The sequence below is a fragment of the Trachurus trachurus genome, assembly GCF_905171665.1.
Source record: "Trachurus trachurus genome assembly, chromosome: 5".
NCBI lineage: Eukaryota > Metazoa > Chordata > Actinopteri > Carangiformes > Carangidae > Trachurus > Trachurus trachurus.
Genome location: NC_139896.1, coordinates 7527077 through 7553873, shown reverse-complemented (window position 1 = coordinate 7553873; position 26797 = coordinate 7527077). Strand labels below are relative to the sequence as shown.

At 39.9% G+C, this 26797-nt stretch overlaps 2 protein-coding genes across 3 annotated transcripts in view; both read left to right on the top strand.

The window, feature by feature from the left end:
* The window catches only part of cpne5b (copine Vb), a 43790-nt gene extending 41300 nt beyond the window's left edge, over nt 1-2490 (top strand). Inside the window, exons 12-14 of the mRNA XM_083971066.1 lie at nt 564-621; nt 1176-1249; nt 2125-2490. Of these exons, the coding sequence (XP_083827192.1) occupies nt 564-621; nt 1176-1249; nt 2125-2316 (324 nt within the window). The 3' untranslated portion in view covers nt 2317-2490. The remainder of the gene's footprint in view (nt 1-563; nt 622-1175; nt 1250-2124) is intronic.
* Nucleotides 2491-20804: 18314 nt separating this feature from the next.
* LOC310985469 (uncharacterized protein) lies at nt 20805-24855 on the top strand. 2 transcript variants are annotated; one of them, XM_083971069.1, is made up of 5 exons: nt 20848-20978; nt 21379-21399; nt 21511-21629; nt 22339-22560; nt 23720-24855. In XM_083971069.1, the coding sequence occupies exons 1-5, from the start codon at nt 20849-20851 to the stop codon at nt 23738-23740; spliced, it is 513 nt and encodes a 170-aa protein (XP_083827195.1). In that variant the 5' UTR covers nt 20848; the 3' UTR covers nt 23741-24855. The 2 variants fall into 2 exon arrangements, with proteins under 2 accessions (XP_083827196.1, XP_083827195.1); XM_083971070.1 differs by lacking the exon at nt 21379-21399 and having other exon boundaries at nt 20805-20978.
* The last annotated feature ends 1942 nt before the right edge of the window (nt 24856-26797 follow it).

Below are 26797 nucleotides of genomic sequence, written 5' to 3'. Positions count from 1 at the left end.
AACCAGCTTCTTAGTTTTTTTATAATGATTCTTTAGCATGCCAAGCAGGTTAGCATCTTCTATTTCCAGTATAGGAGACAATTGATCATATCTTTGTTAATATGAAAAAATCAGCTTCACATTGTGCAAAGAGCTTTAGCATTGATACTACTGCCCTATTAACCCAATATCTCAGCAGTGTTATCAGTAAATTTAATGTCTAGATAAGAACCAGGAGCATTTATATGATAGGAAAATTGGATTCAGGGACATTTTTAAACATCTGGGATAAGGAAAGCAGAACCGGAATGGACTTCCTGTCTCTAAATCTCCGTCTTTTCTCACTCTGTGGACAGAAAAGGTCATTGAGCTTGTTAAAGGGGGATACAGAACATTAGTGAGGTTGTAACCTACATGGCTGAGCATGTAACTGCCATAATGTGTGATATGCAGTAATGAGCATTTCAGGTCAGTGGTGATGTGGACAAGCTTCTCTCCTCTTCTCCAATAACAGAAATGTGTTCTTGTACTGTATGTGTGTGTGTGTGTTTTATATTTATTCCATCATTATTGTCTCTGTGCAGGGTGCCAAGCTTCCCATGTCCATAATCATAGTTGGAGTTGGTCAGGCTGAGTTTGACGGTACGTATTCTTAATATTTTTAACCACTGCATGATCGCAATTCTCAAATATCCCAGTAATTATATGCAACAGGCACATCTGAGATAAAATATTTGAAAAAAAGAGAAAAGAAATTACATTCAGATGTTTTTAAACCATTTATATTTATAAACTGAGCAAAACAAAAACTAACCTCTATAGCACTGATTCAGAGAAATGCCCAAGAGAAAATTGCTGCACAAACTCATTTGAGTCGGTAAGAGAGGGGGAATGTGTAGGTGGATGCAGCATAATTGTAGAAGAAATGGCTGAGGTTAATTGCTGGGTTTGCAGTGTTTAGTGCGGTGATTCTAAATTGCATAGAGACGATAACAAAGGACTTATTAGTTGATTAGACACGCAATAAAGACAGATTACAGCTGCACAGCTCAGTATCCTTTTCTCTTTTACAAATCCTAAGGCTAAACTGTCGTATATGATAGCTAGAACATCTGCAGTGTATCAACTATGTATCTGTGCTAAAGGCAGTGAGTATGTGTGTGTGTGTTTTGTGTGTTTGTAATCGTGGCTTGCAGCTATGGTGGAGCTGGATGGCGATGACATCAGGATCTCATCCCGGGGGAAACTGGCAGAAAGAGACATTGTTCAGGTGACTTTGACCGAGCTCCCTGCAGATACTGAGACACAGAATCAAGTGTGGAGTCAAAGTTCACAGAGTTTCAATAACAACAACTTCTGGTAGCAAAAACCACGCCCAGATACAGCACTGATGAGAAACGTTTATCTAGCTATAATTTATCAAGTTATACGCTATTCACTGTTTTCATATTATACGCTTTATATTCATGCTGTTATCTCAGTCGAGCTGGTGCATTAAAGCGTCCGTTTCTGACAAAGCACCATCTGTGAGCGTTTGTAAATCTGACAGATGAGGACATCTGTGTAGCTCCTGCAAGACTGAGAAACTTGATATATATGTCACTATTATGTGTCTTATTGAAAAACAATCGAGCAACAAAGTTGTATAGTGCTTCATGATGGAAGTGAGCCATATCGCCACATATTTTGTCCATCATCTACTAATGAGATTGAATGTAATGTGTCAGGGTTTTGGGTGGTTGCTAAATAATTTACCTTATTGCGTTATGACAAATAATACAAAAGAGAGAGGAAAAAACATTCAAAAAGGACTGAATTAGTGGGGATGAGTAAGATTTATCTTTCCACTTGGGCTGATTTCTTTCCTCTCACTCCTGAGGGAAGCCAGAGCAAAGGATTAGTGACAGAGCAGCATCCTAAAGCTGACAGGATCCAGCAAATGTTGACTAACATTGGGGCTTAAACATGATCCCTCCGGATTTCTCCAATCAGTATACAACGCTGCTCCTAAAGCCTTGTTGTGTACGTTGTTATAAAAAAAGAATCGCAAGCTTTCCATGAATCACAACAGTGCTCTGAAAGAAGAAAAAAAAAAACCTCGATGTAAGTATCCGTGTCACAGTTTCTTCTCCTTTTCCCACACAGTTTGTTCCCTTCAGAGATTATATGGACCGGACGGGCAACCACGTGTTAAGCATGGCACGGCTCGCCAAAGACGTGCTAGCGGAGATCCCCGACCAGTTCATCTCCTACATGAAAAGCCGGGGGATCAAACCCAACCCGGCGCCGCCTCCCTACACACCTCCCGGACACACACACCACCACACACAGATCTGAAGGCCCCTCCTGCTGAGGACTGACAGCACGCAGCGGCCACTCAGACTCCGCTGAGAACTCTCTACCTCCTGTTTTTGTTTTGGGTGGAAACAGGAGACGAGGCACCGAGGAAATGGGTGTTGAATTTCGTGCCGTATCCTCCCAATGACAATTGGAGCAATGTTTTTTGTTTTTTTTTATTATTGTTTTTCTGTTTATCTGTGATTTGTTCACTTGGCTGGTTTCTCTTGAAGAGAGGCTGCAGTCTTTAAGGGACTCATATTGGTGAAAGCCTTTTAATCGACACTGAGGCGGTGACTGTTTCACATCTAATTTGACGGCAGGTTGGTTCAAAAAGGTCATGTTGTGGTTAAAACTTGTGCCTGTCTGTGGTTGTTTCTCTAAGTGTATCAGGACATGTGAACTTTGACCTAAGCCTTGCTCGTCAGTCATCTGTGTGGCCTAATGCAGTGATATTTTTTAGGCGGTTTTTCCCTTCTGGAATTAGTTTTTATACTTGGGGATTATCTACATATCTGCTAATGCATCAGTTCTGATGGAGGAGAAACTACAAGTGTGTAGTTTATAGTTTATTATGTTGAACATTAATCAGGCTTTTCATACCATGAGGTATCACCTCCTATCTTCTTGAGTAACTAAATGTTTATAAGAGCATGTTGTTAGAGGATTTAATTCCCCATAATCAGTATATTTATTCTCGAATGTTATTCAGAGTGGGCATGGACATTTGATAGATCTGTTTTGAATCCCATAAACTTTATTCATTTGGAAGTGAGCACTAATTAATTTTTTTAGTTGATGCACATGAGAAGCACAAACTGTCTATACACTGAGACATATGATGATGCTACCAGGTTTCTCATATTTAATCCTTTTGAGTGCTGCTATGAACAAAGTACCCAACTTATTCATGCAAGTCAAACACATTTGTACTGAAGTTACGATTTGACATAAAATATCATTTGAAATGGGCATGTTTACGATTCTCACTCAAGCCAGATAGGTTCCCATTACAGGGGATGTTGCACAAACAGAGCATTAACCGATTATTCATTAACTCCTTTAACCTTTTTAACCCTTTAACCCTAAAAACTATTTTGTATTGTTGCTTTTGTTACATGTAATTACAATATATATTAGCACATAAGTAAAAGACAGAATATTTAAAAGGGAGGGAGAAGGGGAACATAATATCACAAATCATTTACTCTGTACAATCCAAGCCTGGATTATCAAGTAGGTAAACCAGCCAATCACATTGTTCAGGTGATTTCCACCACTATAGCACAATATAAACAGAAATAAGAGCCTAATCGTAATGACCAAATATATCAAAATCCAGTTTTAATACTGTTTATATATTAGACATTTCTATTAATTAAAATATCACAATGTAAGGACGGGTAGTTTTACTTTGTAGGAGCACTGGGAAACCGGTTGGAGTTGGTGAGGTGGTCAGTAATTTAAAGGGCTCCTGGCTAAATTTCTGCCCCATGACTCAACAGTGGGTTAGTCCATCCCTGCTATTATCTCTCTCTCATACACACACACACATACACACACCACTTCAGCAAACCAGAGACTTCCATGTCAGTGGAAATCTGCGAGGCCCCCGGCGGCCACACATCAGCAGCCACATAACCTCCGCTGTCATAAGCTTCACACTGCGAGTCTGTACCGTCACAGCCAGTGCTCCTCCAGAGCTTTTCTTCTAATACAGCGCCGTCCTTGCCACAGCGTATTACAAGTCTCTGGAGGGAGGCAGTTCACAAGTGGTCTCCAGAGCTTCATTACATTCACTACATTACGTATCTGAGAGTACTTCTTTAGTGTAGTGTAAACCCATTAACAGTCTGTCCATAGTACCATCTTTTGTGTGCTAAACTTTGGCTTCCTGCGGTCTTCTGCCACCTGAGACATCTGGTTTGGTGTTGTGAGACAAAAAGCAAAGCGGTTTACACGTAGCAAATACAGTTTCACCGCATGAGTAATGAAGCTTTTGATGCGAGATGTATCTATTCTGTGCACAGTGATGCAACAACATTCCCCGTCCATGTGTTGCCTTACAAACATGCAGCCATGAGAAAAAAAATGAAAGAATTTAAAGACGATGACTCATGCAAAATGATTTCATCCTCTACTTTAGTAAGGCCACAGGACTGTAGGTTAAATACAATATACCACTCAGAGCTTCTTACACTATTTCACTGTTTTCTCATTGTTTATATTGACATGACACATAATAGCTACATCAATAGCCTTTCTACTCTCAATCTTCCAAAACGGTTTAGTCTAAGGCTGCAATATCTTAACAACTATTGGACAGTTTGTTCATGAATTAGATTCACACATTCATGGTTCCCAGAGGATGAATTGTGCTTTTGATTGATCACATGCTTTTCAAAAACTGCTAAAGCAAGATGGTCAACACTACCTGTTGGCATGTCGATGAACATTTTTCTCCACTTTTCCCGTCTAATCTTCTTTTCTTGATTATTCCTGTTTTGCTTGGTTTTGTTTACTACCTAACCTTCATGTTCCCATCACCGGCGTAGAGGGAGGGAGAAAAAAAAAGAAGCAAAAACAAAGCTACAGCGATGGATGATAATGGACTGCAAAAAGGTGTCCTTTCCTTTTAAACTGACAAAGTAAAGCAGAGGCAGAATTAATCTGGGCTGAAAGGGTCCTATTCAAATGTCTAATGTAGCAAACTAAAGGCCTTAATGACATGAAAGGCAGTCACTCCATCTCATTTAGTCCTGTGTTGAAAAAGCAGTTCAGGTGGATAAGTGTGGCTTCTAGGTGAAGAGAGAAAATGTGTTAATCGTGGTCAAAATGGCAAACACCAATCAGCTTGAAGGTCTGTGTGTAGTTGTAGGAGAGGAAACAGTTGAGGGTGCAAAGATAAGAGTGGGTTTCTCCAGAGAATGTAAGGTGCAATGCTACCATCTGGTTTGCATATAGATCCCATCAGAGTGCTGCTTGTAATAAATATATTTTTGGGATGATCACTGAATTGAAGATATTTATTTATGTATTTATTTACATATTTATTCATGGGGTGTCACTCCTGCTGTCCATGTCATTGCGCTGACTCCATGCCCTCTTAAAACCCCCGGTTTATACTAGCGTGATGAATCGACTGCATGTTTTTGCGGGGTACAATGAGAGTGTTTCACACACGGTGCCGCCATCTGTAAAATAGGAACCAGCCCAACCAGATTACATGCATGTCTGTGCCAAACATGGCAGTAAGCTCTGTGGACTGTTTGCTATTTCTTCTCTCTTGTGCCTGGTTCTTCAAACATTTCTTGTCTCACCAGTGGTTTTTTAAAAATAAAAACTGTAGCTAATTAGCATGTTACAGTCCACACATTTTTTTTTTTTTTTACATTTATTTATTTATTTTTGTCTAATCCCACAATTTCTCTTTGTTGTTTATATCTCTTTAAGTTTTCTGATTTGCATGACTACTTTCCTTTAAATGGGTTTTTATTGTACATGATTATTGTCATATGGTGGGTTGTGAAATGCTTTGTATTGGATTGCCTTAAATGAAAATTAATTAAAAAATGATTACTTTTATAAAAGTTCTTGGAGACTTATACTTTGATTTCAATGGGATGCGTTGTTGTAATTTATGACTCGAAAGCAGCAATGAGGACCTTGATCTAAAAAAAAAAAAGAAGTGAGTGAGTGAGGCCTTTGGTTGCTGATTAGCTGAGCTGAGTCCCAACAGCTCGTAAAGAAGATTTACATCACTGCCACTTTCATATCATATTTCTGATAGGATAAATACCAAAAAATGTGTGGAGACTGATGCACACCTTGTGGACAGGTGCATGGGAGCATGAAGCAAGTCGAAGGACAGTGTGCAGGATACTTTTTTCTTCTTTACATTATCATGTTCCCACAATAAAAGAAAAAAGAAATATAGGAGATGAGAGTTTACACATTTGTGTATCATATTGTGTTGCACATCAGAATATAACCTTGTGTCTGACATAACACAGTAGGCTTGTTTATCCGCTAAAGTCAAAGAGGTTTCATGAAGTTACATTCTCTGTGAAAATATAAATTTACCCAAACTAAAAAAGGAGTTGCCTCATGCAAACTTGTTGCTTGATAAAGTTAGTTTACATCTACATTTTCTAGGATGTCACCATGGAGAGTCAAACCAGGCCTTTTGGGCATCGTATTTGAATAAAATGTAAGCAGGACTTATCCTTTTATTCTAAATAATGTGACAAATGATGTAAAATTTGTTAACTCATTGAGTGCCGCGCTCCTTTCCAAAGTTTTAGTCAAGTGTACCGGCAATTTAGACCATTTTTGACTTTTTATGTAGAGCCACAGTGTATTCTATATTATTGCCACCAACACATACTGTGGCTCAATTGAAAGGTTTAACTTAATGCTTCAAGTGGCCACAAACCGTTTGTTTCTACGTGCCTCCGTTCCTGAGAAAAGTCAAGCTAAACATGGCTGGGTTTCACCAAAATCCCTCCTTTTTTTCTAGAAAAGGAGATAGAGCGTCTTTTATGAAAGGTGCGCTGTTTGTGTCTGTCGCTCTTCTCACACTCGCATTTCTGGATCAAAGGGCTCGTATAAGATAAATATATACAACAATGGTTGTTCTATTCACAAAACCACCAGCGGGGGCGGGGGGGGCGCCACTAAACAACAATAACACAGACGCACCGTGCCGTGTCACAGCTTCTCGCCGCGGAGCGTGAGGGTCAGTCGGCCACCGCGGCTCGGGAAGACCGGTCCCGCCGGTGGTCGTGGTCCTTCTGTGGTTCGGGTCGGTGCCGGCGGTCTGCTTTGGCCCAGAGACCATCAGATTTTACCGCGGGAGGACTTTGGGGAGGACACGGTGTTGCTCCAGCTGAAGACCGGGCGGACTGTCGGCTGAGAGCTTCCTGTTTCTGCTCCGAGCAGCTGGAGCAGCTGGAGCAGCAGCGCGGGTGAGAGCAGAGCAGCTGCGCTGCATCTGCATGCAGAACTCGTTTGCAGAAGCCGAGTTATGATAAAAACTTCCAGATCATGAGCTGTCATGTGACTTTGATCGTCATCTATTTCAGTTCTCCTCGTCGTAGAGTCCCCAAATTTACATATAATGTGTATTAAAGTGTCTATTTTCATAATTTAAAAAAAAAGCAAAAAACGTAAAATTACGTTGTTGGCACTCAACGCATGGGAACGAAAAACGAGAAATTACGTGGTTGGCACTCAATGAGTTAAGAAACACAGTGTTGCATTGTAAAAGCGAATTCAGATTTAGTGTCCTGTATATAGTCTGATTTTTATGAAGAAATAGCCTACTGGTTACACCACTTGACATTGGGTTGCATCAGGTCATTGACCCAAAAATCAATTTTCTCTCATCTTACATCACATTGACTCTACAGGTCTTAACAAGATCCAGTATCATTTGCTCTTGATAGTAAATACGCTCTTGATTTTAGTGTCCGTCAAAGAAAGAAAGAGATAGATGAGACAGCACAGAAGTGATTTTCCTAATAGGTCATTACAATCAGTCAAAGAGTTCAAGATGCTGAATTTCATCACGCACCACTGTTGCCACCAAGTACGTAGTTCGATCAAGGACGAGCTCTAAGTTTTCATCATAATCAGCCCTTATTCTTGCTATATACCATAAATCTGCTTCAAGACAGACTCAGGATATTTTAGCTGTCCTTAAAGTACCTCAAGTACCATTTGACATGAGTAAAATGAACTGAAATGTCTGACTTATGAACCTAATATTGCTTCCCCCCATTGTAAAATAAAAAGAGGAAACAAAGGCAAATGACATGCGAGTCATGATCACTCTCCCCTGATTACTGTGAGTATTTTGCCGGCACTAATAAACCGCGGTTAAGTGCAAATAAAACAGGCTGGTAGGTCTCCTAAGTTTCCTCAAAGTTCTTTCAAACCAAATAGGGAGGAAACTTGGAAACGATTTCAGATTCTTTTCCAACTTACACAAGTTTTCTCTTCTTAAAATATTCAGTTTGCATTATATTCTATATGCATGTCTTATCTCAGTCTGTGGTGGGGTGCAGGGGTGACAGCTGTCATAAAACTGAATCAAACCCAAAACTGAGTGGAAAAAAAAGGAAGAAATACGTTCCCTTCAGTTGACAGTGGCCCCTCTCTGCAGCAGAGTACTGCAGCTCTCAACATGGCAGGTGGTGTGTATGTGACAAGAAAAATGCCTTATTGTAAACTAATAAGATATACCGACCACTCACCTCATCAACTTTCAAATAGAAAGTCTCATTAAACCATTTAATATCTGAAAAGCATGCCACTTATGGGCTTTTCTGGCCACATTTCAAGCAGAATTTAGTTTCTGAAAAACATACACTTCAAAACACTCCAGGGATTGCTGCAGTATATTTAGTTTCTGGGTCAAAGAGAAATACATAACAGGGTAGTGGTGCAGAAAAGAGTAATTTTGGAAGTTTTTGGATGCACTTTTTTGTACCTGACAGCTTTCTTTATATAGTTCAGAGGCTGAGAGAAGAGACAGAGAAGAGACTGAAACTAATAAGCGTGAAAGGTTGTCCAAATAACAAAAAGCAAGGATGCCCACAGGGTTGCCCGATCTCACTTGTCAATGAAAAGAATTGCAGCAACAACAACAACAAAAAAGTAATTAGGATGTCCTTAATGAAACTCTCTTCAGATGTCCATTCTGTGGGCAGGTGTCCTCTATCACCTTCCAACAAGTCCACTCACTCTCTTGCACAATGAGTGTAATATAGATTCAGAAATAGCGTGTTTTTTCAATATGCTCATTTGCTTAAAGGGACAGTTCAACATTTTGGCAAATTGGCCCATAGCCATAATCCCTATAGTTTTAGGAGTAGGTTCGTTACCTTTAATTGTCGGTGCAAGCTATTTTTAGAACGGCGGAGCAGAGCTGCAAGCTGCTCAGAGCTACGCTACGGAGGCTCATGGGATTTCTTGGTTCCCCTCATCAAACTCATCAAATACACAATCCAACAACTCCAAAACGCTGTCGTGGACAAGTTGTAACCTGCACATTCACCGCGCTATGAGATGATAACAGAACGTTATGAGACAGAGTTGTTTTCGAGGCAAATGCAGAGACTGCTTGCTGAAAATCTGCCCCCGACGGGATGGCGCATCAGCGGTTTTTGCATGAATTTACCTCTAAAACAACTCTGTCTCGTAACGTTCTGTTATTATCTCATAGCGTGGTGAATGTGCAGGTCACAACTTGTCCACGACAGCATTTTGGAGTTGTTGGATTGTGTATTTGATGAGTTCGATGAGGGAAACCGAGAAATCCCATGAGCCTCCGTAGCGTAGCTCTGAGCAGCTTGCGGCTCTGCTCCGCCTTTCTAAAAATAGCTTGCACCGACAATTAAAGGTAACAAACCGACTCCTAAAATAGGGATTATGGGCCAATTTGCCAAAATGTTGAACTATCCCTTTAAAGACGTGGTGGTAGAGTGATGTTATAATTTTTTGACCAAGCCATGCTAAGGTACAACCCTCATTAAAAAAAACTACATTAACTCCCAATTGCTTTTATCAAGGCACTCTCGAAAGCCAAATTCCTGTGAAAGGTTTGTCCCCACAGCCTCTACTCTGACCACTCAAGTGTTTCAGAGAAATTAACACCTCTAATAGTTTGAAACGTCTTCTCTGATTCACTCACATTTACGCTTTGCCCTGACTGTGTTGTCTTATACATGGCAGGTATCAAACAACACAGCATGTTGACAGCAGACTGGCCTTAAAACCTTTCTGCAGTAATCATACAGTCATACTCAGGGGCTGTCTCAGTCTCATACAAATGATATGATGATGATGGCAGAAGCAGCTGGGATGTTAACAATTATCTGACAACTGCCAAAAAAGCAGTTATCTGACTTGGCAGTCAGTGGTGTCATCAAATGAGCGCTTAATATCACAGATGCTCATCTGAATTAGGCCCAGAGCACCTTAACTGAGCCCTGGACATGGCAGTGAAAACCTCACACTACTATCAATGTAAATCCACCCAGCCAAAAGGTAAATACATATTTCCTCATGAACTAATCACTATAATGATCAGATCAACAAGCATCAAACGAGCAGATATCATTTCAAGGCACAGGTCGATGTCAAACTCACTGCTTTTTTTTTGTAAAACCCCCCAACAGTCCATCTTCCATCTCATTGATTACCTGCCAGATCACGACGTATTTTAAATGGTTTCTGTCAAGCTCTACAGATGATAATTCAACTAAAAGACACTTAGAGTGGTCAATTACCATCTGTGTGAGATTGATTCCAGTTTAACTTCACTTGCTTTCACTATTCAACCTGAGCAGGGCCCTTGTCGGCGATAACATCAGAGTCAATCAACTCCTCCGACCTGAATAACCATTGCACGTCACTTGTGCCTATACATAGCATTAAAAGGTCATGGTTAAAAGAAACAGAGTTGACAATCGGTTTGCAAGAGGAAACAAACAGGGTTTTGATGACTCATCCATCCCAACCCCCCTCGTTACATGGACTGACGCTCTTTCAACTTTGTCATCTGACTTCCTTGCTTCTGTAATGCTGGCACAGTCAACTTACATCTCTGAAGGACATCTAACTATGACAGAGAGATAAATGGTCAGTATGTTGTTTTAAAAAAAAAATGGGTTGTTATCCATGCAATGATGCTCTCACAGTTTGATAACTGATAGTGTAATAATATGGGCCACAACACAGTGCTGATGATAGCCATCCGAACTCTGGATATTTGTATTTATAGATATTCATATCACTGGAGCCTGTAAAACTTTATGGGGCCGTTGTATCGCTGGACAGTTTTATTCTCTCAATGCAGTGAAAAATCAACAACAGGTAGATAAGTTTGAACAATTGTATGCAGTAATAAAATGTAATCCCAAACAGTCATTAAACATGTTCCCATAGAGTTACAAATTCCCCAAGACAATCCTTTTACAACTCTTGAGCTTTTCTTATCCACAGAGAGGGCTGCTTGTTTTTGCTGAAGGCAACTTTCTTTTGGTGCCCCAGTCTGTCCTGGGGCAGTTTTTAAATCAGGGTGGATTCAAATTTTCCCTGGGATCTTTACCATGTGTCATTCCTGTCACGATGAAGCCTGCTTCTAAAGTCTTTCCAACTCTCTGCTGTCTCCGTCTGTCCATCTTGTGCTTGTCTTTACAATCCTCTGTTCCTGCATTATCCCTCTGTCCTCAGAGACATTTCAGTCCCAAAGAGTTTGGACAATGGGGATGGATAGCTATCCTGTCTGCCCATCACAGGCTCTAGGACACATTTCTAGGCCATTTGCTAAGTCCCTTCTCTGGGTCAAAGCTCTGTGCACCAGTGTCTAATGAAATCACAAGGCCTCATGCTTCAAATGCTAATTTTTTTGAAAAAGTTAATGCAACCTAGAGAGGCGAGTCTCTTTGGATGAAGCCGGGCATCAGATGAGGAAAATTGGGGACCAGCAGCCTTGATGCAGTTTACTGTATCACCAAGATGTCCCTGACAGCAGCAGCTGCAAATTCACAAGTTTAGTCCCTGTAGTTACATCTCCTGCTGAGCATCTGAAAGAAAGTGCAGACACAAGGTCAAGCTCCTGTGCACAACAACTGGATTTTGCAGCTGCTCCCCTCACACTAAGAGGTGCTAGCTGAGGTGAAGGATTGTCAAACATGACCTACATGGACAGGACTTCAGGTAAACCCACATGCAAGTTGGAAGCAGAGCCGAAATTTTCAAAGGTTTTCAGATATCTCACTTGATAGAAAGCACCAAAATGAGGCAAAATGTTGGGTTGAAGTGGTCAACTTTCCAGACAGATGTTTTGGTTTTAGGGATTAACTGGTGACTTTAGTCTGAAAGTGTCTTTGTCTACTTGCGGAAGACAGAAGACATAACTCATAAAATAAACTTTATACAAAAAATAAGAAAGAAAAATGTTTTGCCATTTGAAAAGGGCACTCGCATCCAGACAAAAAGGGCAGCTATACTAAGTCCATGTGGGACCGGATCATAAACAACAACATAATACGATGACACAGCGAGGTCACGGTGTCTGGAGATATTCAACTTGACAAGAAAAGCATAAAAAAAACATTTTGCTCTTACTCAAAGCTCCATGTGAGAAATACAAAGGTACAAAGAACAAGCTGTGCAGCACTCTAACTGGCCAACAGGCCATTTCCTAACTTTCCATCCAATTACCTGGAGATGTACTGTATACTGCAGTGTAGATTAACTGCAGTGCAAGTGAGAACTGCTATGACAAGGGGATAATTAGCAGCAAACAAGTATCCGACAGAGGTAAGAGTCTAATCCTTGAATTAATGAATTGACTTGAACGTCCACGTCTGTTTTCCTGCAGAGAATCAACAAACTAAAATACACAATTAAAAGATAAGCCACTTTATCATCAACAGTGTGTTACTGTATCATGTTAATGTAACCTCACTGTCGGTCACTGTCCAGTTTGTTTTAAATTATTCATGAGGCACAGCAACATTGCTGCTTAAGACTTAATGAAACTGTATTATTAAGGTGTTATATGATGGACTGTATAGAAGCCTCATTTAGAAATGGGAAGTGAACATATTTATGCAGAAAATATTTCAGGATCTGAATATCACCAGAAAAAACCCAATAAAATTCCTTCTCCTTTTAGCAGCAAGACGTCCATCTGAGGTGCCAAAAGTAGAATTTGGCAATAGTATTACTGCCAACAAGAAAACACAAATTCACCACAACACAGCAGAGACTGGGGACTGACAGAAATAAACAACATTAGATACTGAGCTCAGCATCAGCATCAGCTATTATTGTTTTGTTTTTTAAAAACTGGGCCGGAAACCATTATCATTCTCAGCAAAGCAACTCCAACGTGGAATATAGCATCTAATGAACTGAGATGGATAAATATCAACCAAGTACAAAACCTAATATGCAGCAGCAGGATAAGATGTGTTATGCTGCAGAGGGACAAAGACAATCTCATTTCATGTTATTGGGTTAAGCAGCAGAAGAACCACAGCTCAACAGTTTACAGTATATATGGTTCAACTGAACATAACATGTCCCAATGTCTGACAGAGGCCATTGTTGGCAATGCAATATTAACCTTGACCAGAGACCCTGAGTTTGCAGCAAACTAATAGAAAATTCCTCAAAACAAAGACAACAACCTAAGGGAAATCAATTCAGCCGACAACTCTCACAATAATCAAACATGAATATTAATATTTCACCATTAGGTTATTTACTGTAACAGCGGGGGAAGCATCATAATGAGGCATCGATAAGCATGCAAGAAAAAGGAAAAGAAAAAACACCAACAAAGCAAAACAAGGTCATGCAACACCGCACACAAACGCACACGGGCTGACAGCAGCAGCATTCACAGCTTCACAAATCAAACAAAGACCAGTGTGTAACAGAGCCAAAACGTTGGCTTATTGTTACAACAACATAAACCTACCTTGCTGATGAGAAACTCTTGATTGCAGCAGTCTCGGAGGAGGGTGGATTCTCTGAGAGGAACAGGTTCACACACTTCAACCTCTTGGCTTGAGTTGAGGCCAAACACACTCAGCATTAGTTATCAAAAGATTAATGCAGCTGCAGCTATGAGCGAGGTAAAAAGCGCCTGCTTGAATAGACCACCTCACTGCAAAAGGTGTTTTTCTATATGAAAGTCTGACTGAACAGGCTTCACCCCATCATCTACACATCTGTATAGTAACCTATGGTACACCAAGGCACAAAATGCACACACATTATTAGATATGTATTCTAAGAAGGATTAAAGGGGAACTATGCAAGTCTGGTCGCTTTTCTGCTCATCCTGGCCATGTGCTTTTTTTTTTTTTTAACGAAGCCGCCGAGAAAACAATACACGGAGCGTTATATCGTATACGATGTTACAACATGTATATTTGTGTAGTCTTGTCTGTCATAAACAAGAGATTATGGGTTATGGGGGCGCGTATGTGTCGCGGTGGCGCCGAGACAAGAGCTCACCGGGACACCGGGTCGGTGGAGCTGAGGTTGGTTTTCGCTCAAGAGACGCTACGTTGAAGGCAGAGAGCCTTCATTCAAGTTACAAATAATTTATTTAACCATCACAATTACTCCGAAGGTGTTAAATCAAGGTAAAAAAAAAAAAAAAAGTAGCATAGTTAATGTAAGAATCCTGCATAGTTCCTCTTTAAATTAGAAGTTGAGAAGATAATAAGGATCACAATAAAGGGGAAATTGAAAAACAAGGACCAAAAGATCACAAGCACGCAGGTGAAACAGGGTGGAATAATGCAGGGTGGCATGCTGGGACTATAAAGACGACATTGGAGGGAAAAACATCAACACTAAAAAAAACTAATGAAAAGCAACATCACCTGCAGCTATTGATCAGGTATTTCATTACACAGAGCCCAAGGAGAGGATCCTAGCTAAGCTGAAAAGAATTGAAAGCCCCTCTTCTCCGGCTTCCCTGTTTCCTCTATACTGATTCAAAAGCCATAGAAATGACTCCCTTTGGTCCTACTATCACAAACCCAGAAAACAAACGGGTGTTGGCTACAGCAGCAAAACACACCTTCTATTGCAAAACAGCACTAACATTGTTCTATGGTGGCACACACACACACACACAGTTAGCTTCCCTTCCCCAGCAAAGGCATTCGCATTTTCATATTTTAGTCCCTGGAGAGCTTGAAGAAGAGCCTCGTCTCTTTATCTCTGTGTATTTATTCAACAGTTCTGGGCTCTCTGGGTCACAGTTATTGATTATCATTATTGGTGGTAATAATTCATCCTTTCCTTGCTGCTTTGCTTAATCAATATCCTTTCATTTCACACCTGGTTATTTACCTTTTTGACCACCAGTCAGCCTACAGTAAGTGAGCTGCCCAGCACTGCCAATCCAACAGAGGTGATCAATATGTTTTTCAAAAACATTTCCTACCATATTTTCTTCAAATTCGTTTGCAAAGTTTACATTTTACTTTGTTTTATTTTTTTCTTCTGATGAGCTTTCATAACAGCCTTGAGGTGTATAACCTAGAGCAGCATACTTAGTATTTGCATCTGTGAAGAGGTTCAAAAATCGAAATGCTGGTGCTATCATTTCACAATCAAACCAAATCGCTACTCCCAGTGTGATCACTCAGTGTGGTTTATGATATGGAGAATACTTGCATAAAGGGGTAAATAGGTTGGTTGATTGTTTCATCTGTAACTTATAGAAAACGAGTGTTGTGTGTGTTTGTGTGTTGCGGTCGCTTTGACTCTAGTGCATCACATGGCACAGAAGTGACTGTGACATCCCCGCTGATTATCCTGGTGCATGATTCCTAATCAAGCTTTTATTCTTTCCAGAGGAGATAGCATTGCCTGACTGAGCAACCCAATTTTCATCTCATCTTCTGACATCCCAGAGTACAGCGTGTGGATGAAACACGCTCTTTCATTGTTTTCATCATGTGTGTCAGTCCTCATTTGCAAAGCAGCCGCCACCGTGCTGCAAAAAAACAGGACACATTTTCAACAAGAATAAAATCTGATGAGAAGCCAGCGGCTCTTTTTCAATCAAATGAGACAAGCTCATAGATAATGAATTTTTATAAGATGCAGAATAGATGGTGGACAGTCACTGTGCTGTTAACGCCATTATTGGTCCTGTGGCATAACTTTGTCTTTATCAAACTGAGCCTGACAGCAGTGGCAGAGGTTGTGGCTGGACGTTGACATCGCTGCCACAACATGAACGCAGCATTCAACAGGTGGAAATGATAGAGTACGCTTCGTCGGTCAAGCACATGCTAATTTAGTGATTGGCTTCTGTATGAAGTGAAAAAGAGAGATAAAAAGAGACGGAGAGGAATACTAATTAGTTTGGAGATATATGAAATAATAGGAGTCTTTTCTCAGACTATCATCACTGAATAAATGAATGTTTCATCTTTTGACCTGCATACAGACGTTAGCATTGTTGGTTCAGTTTGCAGAAGACTGACTCTCGGCTCAAAATGTAGAATCATCTCACTGATGGTGACTGAACCAGTGAGACATATGAAAAGCATGCCGGTGTGTATGCATTTTGTTATAACCTGGTCTTATGGTACTGCTTGAACGTGCATGTAATCATCCTGATGTGTGCACAGCAGGCTCTTACATATATGCATGACCACTCATGTACAACTGTTGTAATTAGGAATGTGAATAATGTATAGCTGCTAAAAAAAATAGATTTGTTTTGGTGTGTCTGTGTACCAGGGTGGGGCAGTGCTCACCAAAAACAGCATCAGTAGGTGAATGTCGCCACCTTCTGGAGACAAAATGCACACACATACACACACATACTGATTGTTTGTGTTCATGTGTGTTTGACCATCCCTCAAGTGATCAGCGGTCAAATGGATTGAATGAACTGGATCAAACTGTTGTCCAAATTAATTTACTTTGAGTAATCAAGTACAGAAGTACTACAAATGTTCCATATCCAGCCATGCTTTTCCGTGAAATATTAACATTGCCTTGGCGCTGCATGGGCCAGAATTCCCTTGATGTGAGCAACAACAATAACATTAGCATATGAAAGCAGTCAGTTGCAGCTGATACAGTTTATCGTTCCCTGTGGCTGTCACCCTGTCTGTGAACTACTGTTTCTGTCTTCTTGAAAAGTGTTTGTCGCAGCATTTTAACACGCACATTTAACCAACAAAATGAGCACATACAAAAGTGTTTTCCAATGAGTTTTAGAGATAAACACAGAGATCCATTTACAGCATTAAAAGAAGTGTTGTCTTTTCATCTGTACCATGGTTGCAATGCCAACCACACATCAGCCTCACAGCAAAGCTACCATGCAAGGCATCGGCCTAGCCACCCGGAGCAATTATGTTAAGTATACCAACCATCATGGTACACAGGCAACCAAGGCAATTGCCAGGGGCCCCAAGCTGGAAGGGGGCCACCAGAGACAGCTGACATTGGTCCATATGTCCATACAAGATGTTGCCAATGACTGTGCACACTGAACATTGTGCATTGCAGCCTATGCACAATGCTGCCAATACCAATGTTAATTTCTCCCATTACCAGTGCAATAATGCATTTGTTGTCCAAATGCTAACATTGATACCAACATCAACTCTGCTGTCTGTCATTAGCTTGTGATTTATATTTGGAAGAGGAAGATAGCTAATGAATATCATGAATTTTCTGGTATAAGTTGCTTTAAACACAACATGAAACCATTGAAGTTGTTACTGCACAATTGAATCACTTCAATCTCATCAGGCCTCTTTCCTGGGGCCCCCTGAGTGTCTCGAAACACCCCTGCCCACAACAACCACTAGCAGTAGCGCTCTCAACCACCAGCAAAACAAACAAACGCTAAAGTGAGACACACTCTGCCCTCACTTTACTGGATGGCCGTACAAGTTAAGACAACATTACTTACTTAATTGATCCCAGACTGCGAAATTACTGTGTCAAAGCAGCCAGTATACAACACACAATGCCTGTATAAATAAATACAAGTAAAGAATAACATGGAAACAAGTTGGAAACCACACAACAACAGAGCGGGAGCACAAAACCATCATTTAAACCACAGCCTGTTGAACCCGAGTGGGCCATAGCAACAGTTGCCGCGCACATTCACAAGTGATACGTTAGCAGCCAGGTAGCTAACACCTGTAGCCGGGCGGCCAGTCCACACTCACAGACATGAAACATTACGAAATCGTGAAGTTACTTACATGTGAAGAAGAAAACACAGTTCTGAGTCCGTCTGGAGCGGCTGCCTCTCGGTGTAATGTTAGTCCAGCAGCTGTACGACGAAGGTCAACCCGGCGGTCCCTCTCCTCCAGAACACCTCAAGGCCGAGCAGAGCAGGTACAAAAAAAAACTTTAAAAACTTTATGGATGTGATCGGGCACCGGTGGAACAGGACCATCTCTCTCTGCCTGTGCTCATTAATCGTTTTTTTGACTGTAGTCTTCTTCTTGACACACTCGGTTGTTTCTTCAGTGGACAAACCTCTGCAAGGTGCTAACGTTACCGCCATCTCTGTGGGTGGGTGTGGCCTGTTTGTCACGTGAACTGACGTGCAGGTACGTGCACCAGAGCGATAGATAAAACATGTTTTATTGTTTTTTTATGCTAAAAATTGTTTTTTTTTTTATGTTTGATCGCTCTGACGTGCACTAACATGCACATGCTGGTGCAAAATAAGCTAATATCAAGATGATTTAATTTTTTTTTTTTGTCACATTTTGTCAATTACTGATGGATATTTCTGTGGGGAGAGGAGTTTGTTACGACGGAGTATTGGGGCCACATTGAGAAAAAAAACACAGACTTCGAGAATAATGTCATACATTTATGAGAATAAAATCATACATTTCCTAGTCATAACATTATGAGAATAAAGTCGTAATTTGCTCTCTGAGCGTAAAGCATGGATTGGTCAGAGTTTTGTCAGTCCTGCAGCTGCCACAGAGGTCTTATTATTTTCGTTCCTTTTTCTGAATACATAATGTATTGGTTACTCTCAGGACTTATAACAAAACATGTTTCTGAACAGGGTTACCAACTATAACTTTAAAGGGTTGAAAGTGGAGATGTAGGCTACTGTCGGTCCTTTCTGCTTTCAGTCATCATGGGAAATATCAACTTTCTGCAAGTGTGATGAGCTGCTGTAGGTACATCCCCATCCATGGCAACTTTCCATGATGTCGTTGCTATAGAGAGTAAACATCCTGAGGTAGACTACTTTTGATAATATCAGGAGACTTCAGTCATGTTACCCTGAGGGACTCACTGGGGATGTGGTGGAGAGATTCACACTGAAGATGGTAGAGGTCATTCTGAACAACTGAGATCATCCACTTCATAACGCCTTGATGGACCAAAAAACAGCAGTGGTGGATGGAGAGATACAGTAGATATTTTGTATATGATGAGTGCAATAGCATTGTTGCTTTGTTGGCAGGAGGACAGTGGGGTTCACCCTGGATTCAATGGCTGACATATGGAAATGAACAACCAGAGTATCAGCGGAGAGAACCCACATGCACTGGGTGATCACACAGTACAGACTTCACCCAGAAAAGACCAAGGCCCGGAAATCGAATCCAAAAACCTTGAGAGGTGACAGTGCTAACCACTGTTCCACAAAGAAGTTGAGTCTGTGATCTTATATTGGTCAGGCCACTGGATAGAGTTGGTCTTGGTTGTTGATTCTGAGGTAAAAAAAATAAATCATAAGGGCAGATCTGGGTACAGTGTGCCAAGTCTCAACAACCTGCTCATTAGATGTGTTGTCTGTTTGTGCGTCTTTTTTTCCCTCCTGGATCACGAAACAATGGGCTCCTGTGGTCATGTAGATTCTCCTACATAATAGGAGGAAACAGGAGTGCAACTCATTTTACATGTGTTGGTGTAGCGACTTTGAGTCCACTTTAATTCTTTGTATGCTGCTTTGTAGGCTAGTTGTTTTGTGTCTATTTATTCTTCTTTTTTTCCGTCTTTGGACATTTTGTTCTTTGAGTCATGTTCTGTGTTGTGAGTGTGCAGTGTTTCTGGTTTATTTGTATTTCTGTGTTTAAAAATGATGGTATGTTGTATTTTTCTTTTCTTTTTTTATTTAAAACACACTCTCTCTCTCTTTCTGGGTGCTGAAATGTGGAGATAAGACTGCCTAGCTTTTTTTTTCTCTTTATTGACAAGCAAGTAGAGTACCATAATGTTTTTAGACAAAAAATAGATATGAAAACAAGGTAATAATCAGGCGAGACGGTAATAAAAAAAACAAAAACAATAACAATTAGAAGAGGAGAGAAACAAACAAGAAAAAGGTACATTGGTCACGCATAGAATACAGAGTACACAAAGACTATAATCATTGATTTAACAAAAATCCATAAAGTCATTAGAAATAACATTAAGATTAGACATTCATCAGGCTGTCGTAATACCGCAGAAATAGATCGTTTTTTTTTTTGTCATTTATAATTCTGAGAGAATTAAGATGAAAGTTGAATTCAAGTAGAAACACCTTAAACTTCGGTTTAGTTTTGAGAAATCTGTGTTTGTGTATAAAGAATTTACAGGAAAGAATTAAGTAATTAGTAATGAATTCAACAGACTTGTTGTTATGAGAAAAATAACAAAGAACATCTTTTTTGGTGAACAGGTATGAGACACTAAGAAAGTTAGAAAAATGATTTCTCAGGTCAATCCAAAAATCATGCACAACACAACATTCGTAAAATACATGAGCGATAGATTCCTCTACATCACAGAAGACACATTTACTGTTCACATCCATAAACTTAGATAGGAATGCATTACCAGGGTAAATTTTGGTAAAAGACTGCCCTGTTCTCATCCTATTCAAATTTATTACGTCAGGTGGGCGTGACGTCAGCGCGCAAACCGGAAGCTGAGGGCATGAATCTTCTGCCTTCGCCTCCTCCGCGTTTACTTCAGTTAGTGAGCAACCATGGCGCCAATAAACACGGACGAGGTGAAGCGGCAGACCAGCTTTATTCTTCAATGTCTGTTTGATGACGACGACGATGTCAGCTCTCGAGGTTTCAATAGATGCGATAGTCTGGAGGTCGACGGCCCAGGTTAGTTTGTCTGTTTGTGTGTTATAATTTGTTAATGCGTGACTGATGTGAATGTAGGTGCTACCGGTGTGAGACAAGACAGCTGTGTATGTTGTGTAACGCTTGTTACTGTACCTGCACTTTCGTTTTAAGGTGGAAGTAGTAGGTCGAAGGGGTTAAAGTGTTTTCTTAGTTCATTTTCTTTCGTTGTTATTATTGCACATTTCATTTAACCGCATGCACGGAAAGTGTGAGACGATGTGGTGTTATTAATGCACGTATAGTCAGTCACAGGGTGTGGTGTTTCTTTGTTAGTGGAGTAGTTTATATAAGTCATTGTGTTGTCTAAATAAAACCCGAATTATTAATGGTTCATCCTATTTATTCCCCTCTGTTTACTCTAAACCATGCTGCGTTCAAGTGGTGTTGGAAAAGATGCTTGGTAACTGCTACAGATAAACACACCAAACACGGTAGTTTAGGCTAATTTAACTGTTCACTGACCAACTGACATGACTTTGTGCTTGTTTTTTTGTTTTTTTTTGTCTTTTAGAGGATGATTTTGACCCAGTTTTGATCGCTGATAAACTCAGAACTATAGCCGATGGCTTAAATGAAGATGCCATGTTTCAAGCTGCACTGAATGGCCTGAAGCAAGCAGTAGTGGCCGAGGTACACACACACACACACACACACACACACACTTTCACTGTGACTTGCCCAACTTTAACCACTGCCCAACAAAAAAAAAAATAGCATCTTCCTGTTAACGACACAGATTTAGCGAAAATGTCATAGTTGTTGAAAAGAAGTGACCATTAAATGAACTTTGTTATGTTTGCAGACTGCAAAAGCGATGCAAATAAGTACAGTAATACATTACATAATTTCTGTACATTACAAACTTCCTCATGATGAAGATATCCACTATTATCAGCAAGTAGTTAACAAGGGATATCCAGAATAACCAGGTCATTCTTCCTGGAAAACACGCTGTGTGTGGGCAACACAAACAAAATGGTTCTCCTTCATTGCACAGGGAGAAAGAGCTGGTAAAAAGGAACAAAAAATCCCACATTTGACTCAAATGACTCAAATGAAACCACACCTCTAACTATGAAAAACATATGCAAGTCTCCCTCAGTTCATGTACAGTATTGAGTTTCCTGGTTACCACATATGATTTTGTTAGAATTATAAAGCCAAAGTTTCTACATTTTAAAAAGGTTATTATAATTATAGGCCTACACCCTTAATGGCATGAAAATGTTATTTATGTGTTACTTTTTCAAGTCATAGTCTGTCAGTGTGGCGTGTCTCCATCTTTTGTTTACAATTGAACGACGTTAAATGATGTAACCGTTGTGTCGTCCCTCCACAGGCTGCAGAGGCAGCGTTCAGCAGTGGTGTGGAGGCCTTGTGCAAGGCTCCCGTCATCCAGAAAGCTGAGGTGGCCCCAGAGGTGCAGCTCATCAGAGCTTCAGTAGCACTTGGGCTCTATATCAAGAAATCATGCCCAGAACTGAAGAGCAGGGTCCAGAGCGCCATGGGTGCATTCCTCGACAGGCGTGTTGGGTCCTGGGTAGCTGAGAATGGAGGATGGGTGAGTTTGTTTACACCGGCATCACTTACTTTAAATAACATATCACTTGCATCTTAGGATCACTTCAGTAGTATTTGGTTTAAACATGTGCATGTGTACATGTTTCAGTTTTTAGAGCATTGAAGTCAGATATCTTTTTATTGAGACAGAGGGAACACCACAGTCTAAAAGTTTAAGGTGACTCTGCTGAGATAACATGTTAATTGTTGCAAGGGTCAAGGTTTTGGACCTGACACCAAACCCATTGGTGCAAACATTGTAAATACCATGCAAATCAAGTGATGCCAGCCCAGGCGGTAAGATATGCTCCCAAAGCTCAACTTAGAGGAACAATGTAATGACAAACAAAAAGTTATGAAAAGTGCTTTGTATTGATTGATTGATTGAAAAATAATAATAAGTTGTTGTAAGTTAAGTTTCTCTTTCATTTCATTTACCTTTTTCATTTACAAGAAATTATCTTGTGCAACACTGCATTGAATGACTAATATGCAAACTGCATTCTGGCTTTGTGCCCTCGTGCTCAGTTACTTTGCAACTTCCTTCATTATACAAACTGGCAGGTGGATTCTTATGAAACGAAACGGCTCTTTACATTTGTTTCGCCTAATTACTGATAAGGCCGATTTGACTACACCATATGCAGACAAATTTATCGTTTTAATACTGAAAAAAATTATTATTATCATGGAATTTGGAAATCAGTCTGTTGAATCTTACTTCTATCTGATCTAAATGGATTTGCTGTGTCATATCTCTGTGCCACCAGTACCAAAAAAACATGTGACAACAGATGGTTATGCAATGTGTGTTTTTGCTTTTACTCACTGTCTGTAGAAACTGAAACTGGCAGATGCAGCTTCTACATAGGAATTTCTTTGCGTAAACATGTGACTTCATCTTCCAGTAATCCTGCAGCAAATTATGGCATGACTCGAGTACAGTAAAACCAACCGCTTGTAGACGGCAGAACAAAGAAAATGTTGTAAGACTTAACGGTTTTCCATGATATGACGTTGAGGACGTGACCAGAGCAACGTTTTTATTGAGAACTTTGAACTTGTGATCAAGCGTCAGGACTTACTGTCAGTTTCATTTACTCAAAGTGACACTGGAAGTTTCTAATTTTGTGTTTGTGTGTTATTTTCTCCCCCACCAGTCTAAAGTGTCATCCATTTGAGTCTGACTTTGGCCCAAACCAGCCTCCTGGGAATGAAATTTGCCACCACAGACGACAATATATCACCAAATGACAACGTGGAGCCACTGAATCAGCCTCTAATTCTGTCTGTTGAAGGTTATCACACACTAAGCCACCTCGGAGGTTTCACTCTCAAGTTTACATTCAGCACAATCAGACATTAACCCCATGCACTAGTGATAGTGTGATGGTAGTTTAATTCCCTGCCCCATTGCGCTCCACTCGCCCAATGGGTTAATAAATAACAGGAATCAATTATTATCCCAGATAATTATATTATAGGGAAATCAATGATTAAGTTACTTGAAGTCTCTTAAATTATTATAAAACACTTGAGCATCTAAATATTATTTAACTTAATTCAATCTCCACTACATCATTGTTTTCAGCAGTGTAAAAAAATCATGATATCAGACAAGTTTGTGTTTGAGTGATCAGTGGTTAGTTTATAAATGTCTGTTATTCTCTTGGACTTCGGCATTTTTCATTAAATTAAGAATTTACTCACTTTTAATTTAAGTTTTGTTGATGCCTCTACTGCCTGCTCCTTATGAAATGAACACTGCCAAATTTCAATTGAATGTAATTTCTGCAGTTATTAAACCCACCACGTCCCATCTAAGCTGTGGGTGTTGGTGATCAGTATGTGCTTAATCGAGGCTCAGTCAAGTTGTGGAAATACTTGAATTTTTTCTCTTGTGTCACAGTTTTTGTTTGTTTATTTGTTTTTTAATGTACGGGTATTCTTATGTCTTCTCTCTTTTTCTTTCATTCACAATCTGCTGAGACTCGGTTGCATCAAATTCAGCTCCTTCATTTCCGAGGTCTTACACAATCTACAAAACGTTTACATAGAGTGAAACCATCCAAATGCAATAATGCAGACCCATATGTACTGCTGTCACTGTTTTTATATGACTTTTGTGGATACTGAGGTTGTATAATAATGTGGGAACTTTGATACTTAAGGTTTGTCAATGACAACATGAACAACACAAAGTGAAGGCATCAAATTATATCACATAAATGTTTCCTTTTTTTTTTTTTGCAACTTTGCAGCTTTTGTAATAATTTTAATAAAAATGTGAATATGATCACTGATGATGATTCTTTATGACACTGACATTTTGTGTTAGTACAATATCTGTATTTTAAATATACGTATTTAAGCGCTTTACAGTAAAAACTGGTCAATAAATCGTAGAAAGACTAAGTCTATAGGGAAACAATATACTTTGAAAATAATTCACTGTAAAGCAGTTTAGTGAAAGTGATTTAATTGAGGGGAAGAGTCTCAATCTGTTAGGACAAGTCTTTCCAAAATCTAAAGGAGAGTCCAGACTGTGACGGCCACTTTAATGTGGAGTTCAGGCTATGAGCTGGGCTGTAAGGCAATAACAGGTCAGAAATATGATTAACAAGCACTCTCTCTGCTGACAAGCAGCAAACATTTCCCACGCTAAACATGCAATAAATTTACCCGTCCAGTTTGTCTTACTGGTGCGGCGTTTTCATATGATAATTTTATTGAACTCCTACTGCTGTAGTATTTTTCCTCAGAACTTTATGGATTTATTTAACTACAGTAGTCATGCAATTCAGAGTAAATGTAAGTTAGTATTTGAATTTTAAATATTTGCTTATACCCCATTGCAAGCAGAGATTTTAGACACATACAATTTGCATTAAGAAGATGATGCACTGCTGTACAGAGAAATAAACAACCCTAATATACCACAATATTAAAACACTATTTGCAAATGAATGCATCCGTAACAATCACCCAGTAGTGATTAGTGTCACTACTACTATTAGGAGTTTTCACTTGTAATAATGTAAAGGATCAGAATGATTTCTCTGTCAGTATCACAACTATCACTATGTTTGTTAATACAGTAATTGACATTACACAGCCACACACTGACAGTTTTGTAAAAGATGCTGTAGGACAACCAGGCTCAGAATAGATCTGACTGAGCATCTTCTGTAAGTCGCAAGCGTTCAGTGTTTTGTCCCCTGGCCCTTTGTTTTAAAATGTGTCTGAGAGCCTGTTGATCTGGGATCTTGAGAGACTTAATACGCAGTTCATCCAAAAGAAGATAAACGAGAGAGTACGCAGCGACCATTGTTCAAGAACACCTCCCTGACTGCATTTCAATTAGATGGATTATGTGAGATACAAGGGAGCAGGTTTTAAAGGAGACATTAATCAGAGGAGAAAAACAAAAGCCAACAGACGCCGAGAGATGTGATAAATGTAAAGCCTAATAAATAGTTTCCTGTCTGAGGAAAACCTGTCTCAATTAGGGGAAGGTCATTCTTTCATTGGGCACATTCTGAATAAATACATTGAAATATAACTTTAATATGGATGAGTCCAGGTGTGAACAGTCACAACCTCAAAAATTGACTTATTCTGGTGTCGGTAGATGAAGATGAAACTACTGTAAATGGATGTTGTGTTTTCACTTAACACTGACCCTGATGGCCTGCATGATCATAGTTAGCTAACAAACAGTGGTGAGAAAAGCAGTTTATCATAAATAGGATTACAGAGGACAGTATTTGTATCCAACACATGCTAAAGACAACGCTTTTCTTGCTTTAACATTTCCCAATTGACCTGTGATGCCTCCTATGCTGCTTCATTTCTACACAGTAACCAGCAGAGTGCAGCACTGAACACTTTCAATCACTAGATGCCAGTGTGAATAATGAGGGTTTGTGGTCGTATGGGCACAAAAAGAAGAACAAAAAAAAACCAAACCCACACATACTTTTTGTGTGGTGTTGGCAAATTTCACTTCCTTTAGTAGGAACTGATTTTTTTTTTTTCACTCAGTCTTTTCTGTTTTTCTCTGTTGTTGTGATCACAGAGCCTGCAGCTCTGTGGCTGCAGTTCACACTGGGACGTAAAGGCATCTGACTGTAGATTTTCACCTCTGTGAGGAATGAGGAAAGTCAGGGGTGCACACAAATATGTGAAATTCTTGCTGACAGTCTTGACACACACATCGAGTTCTTTCTCCACAGACC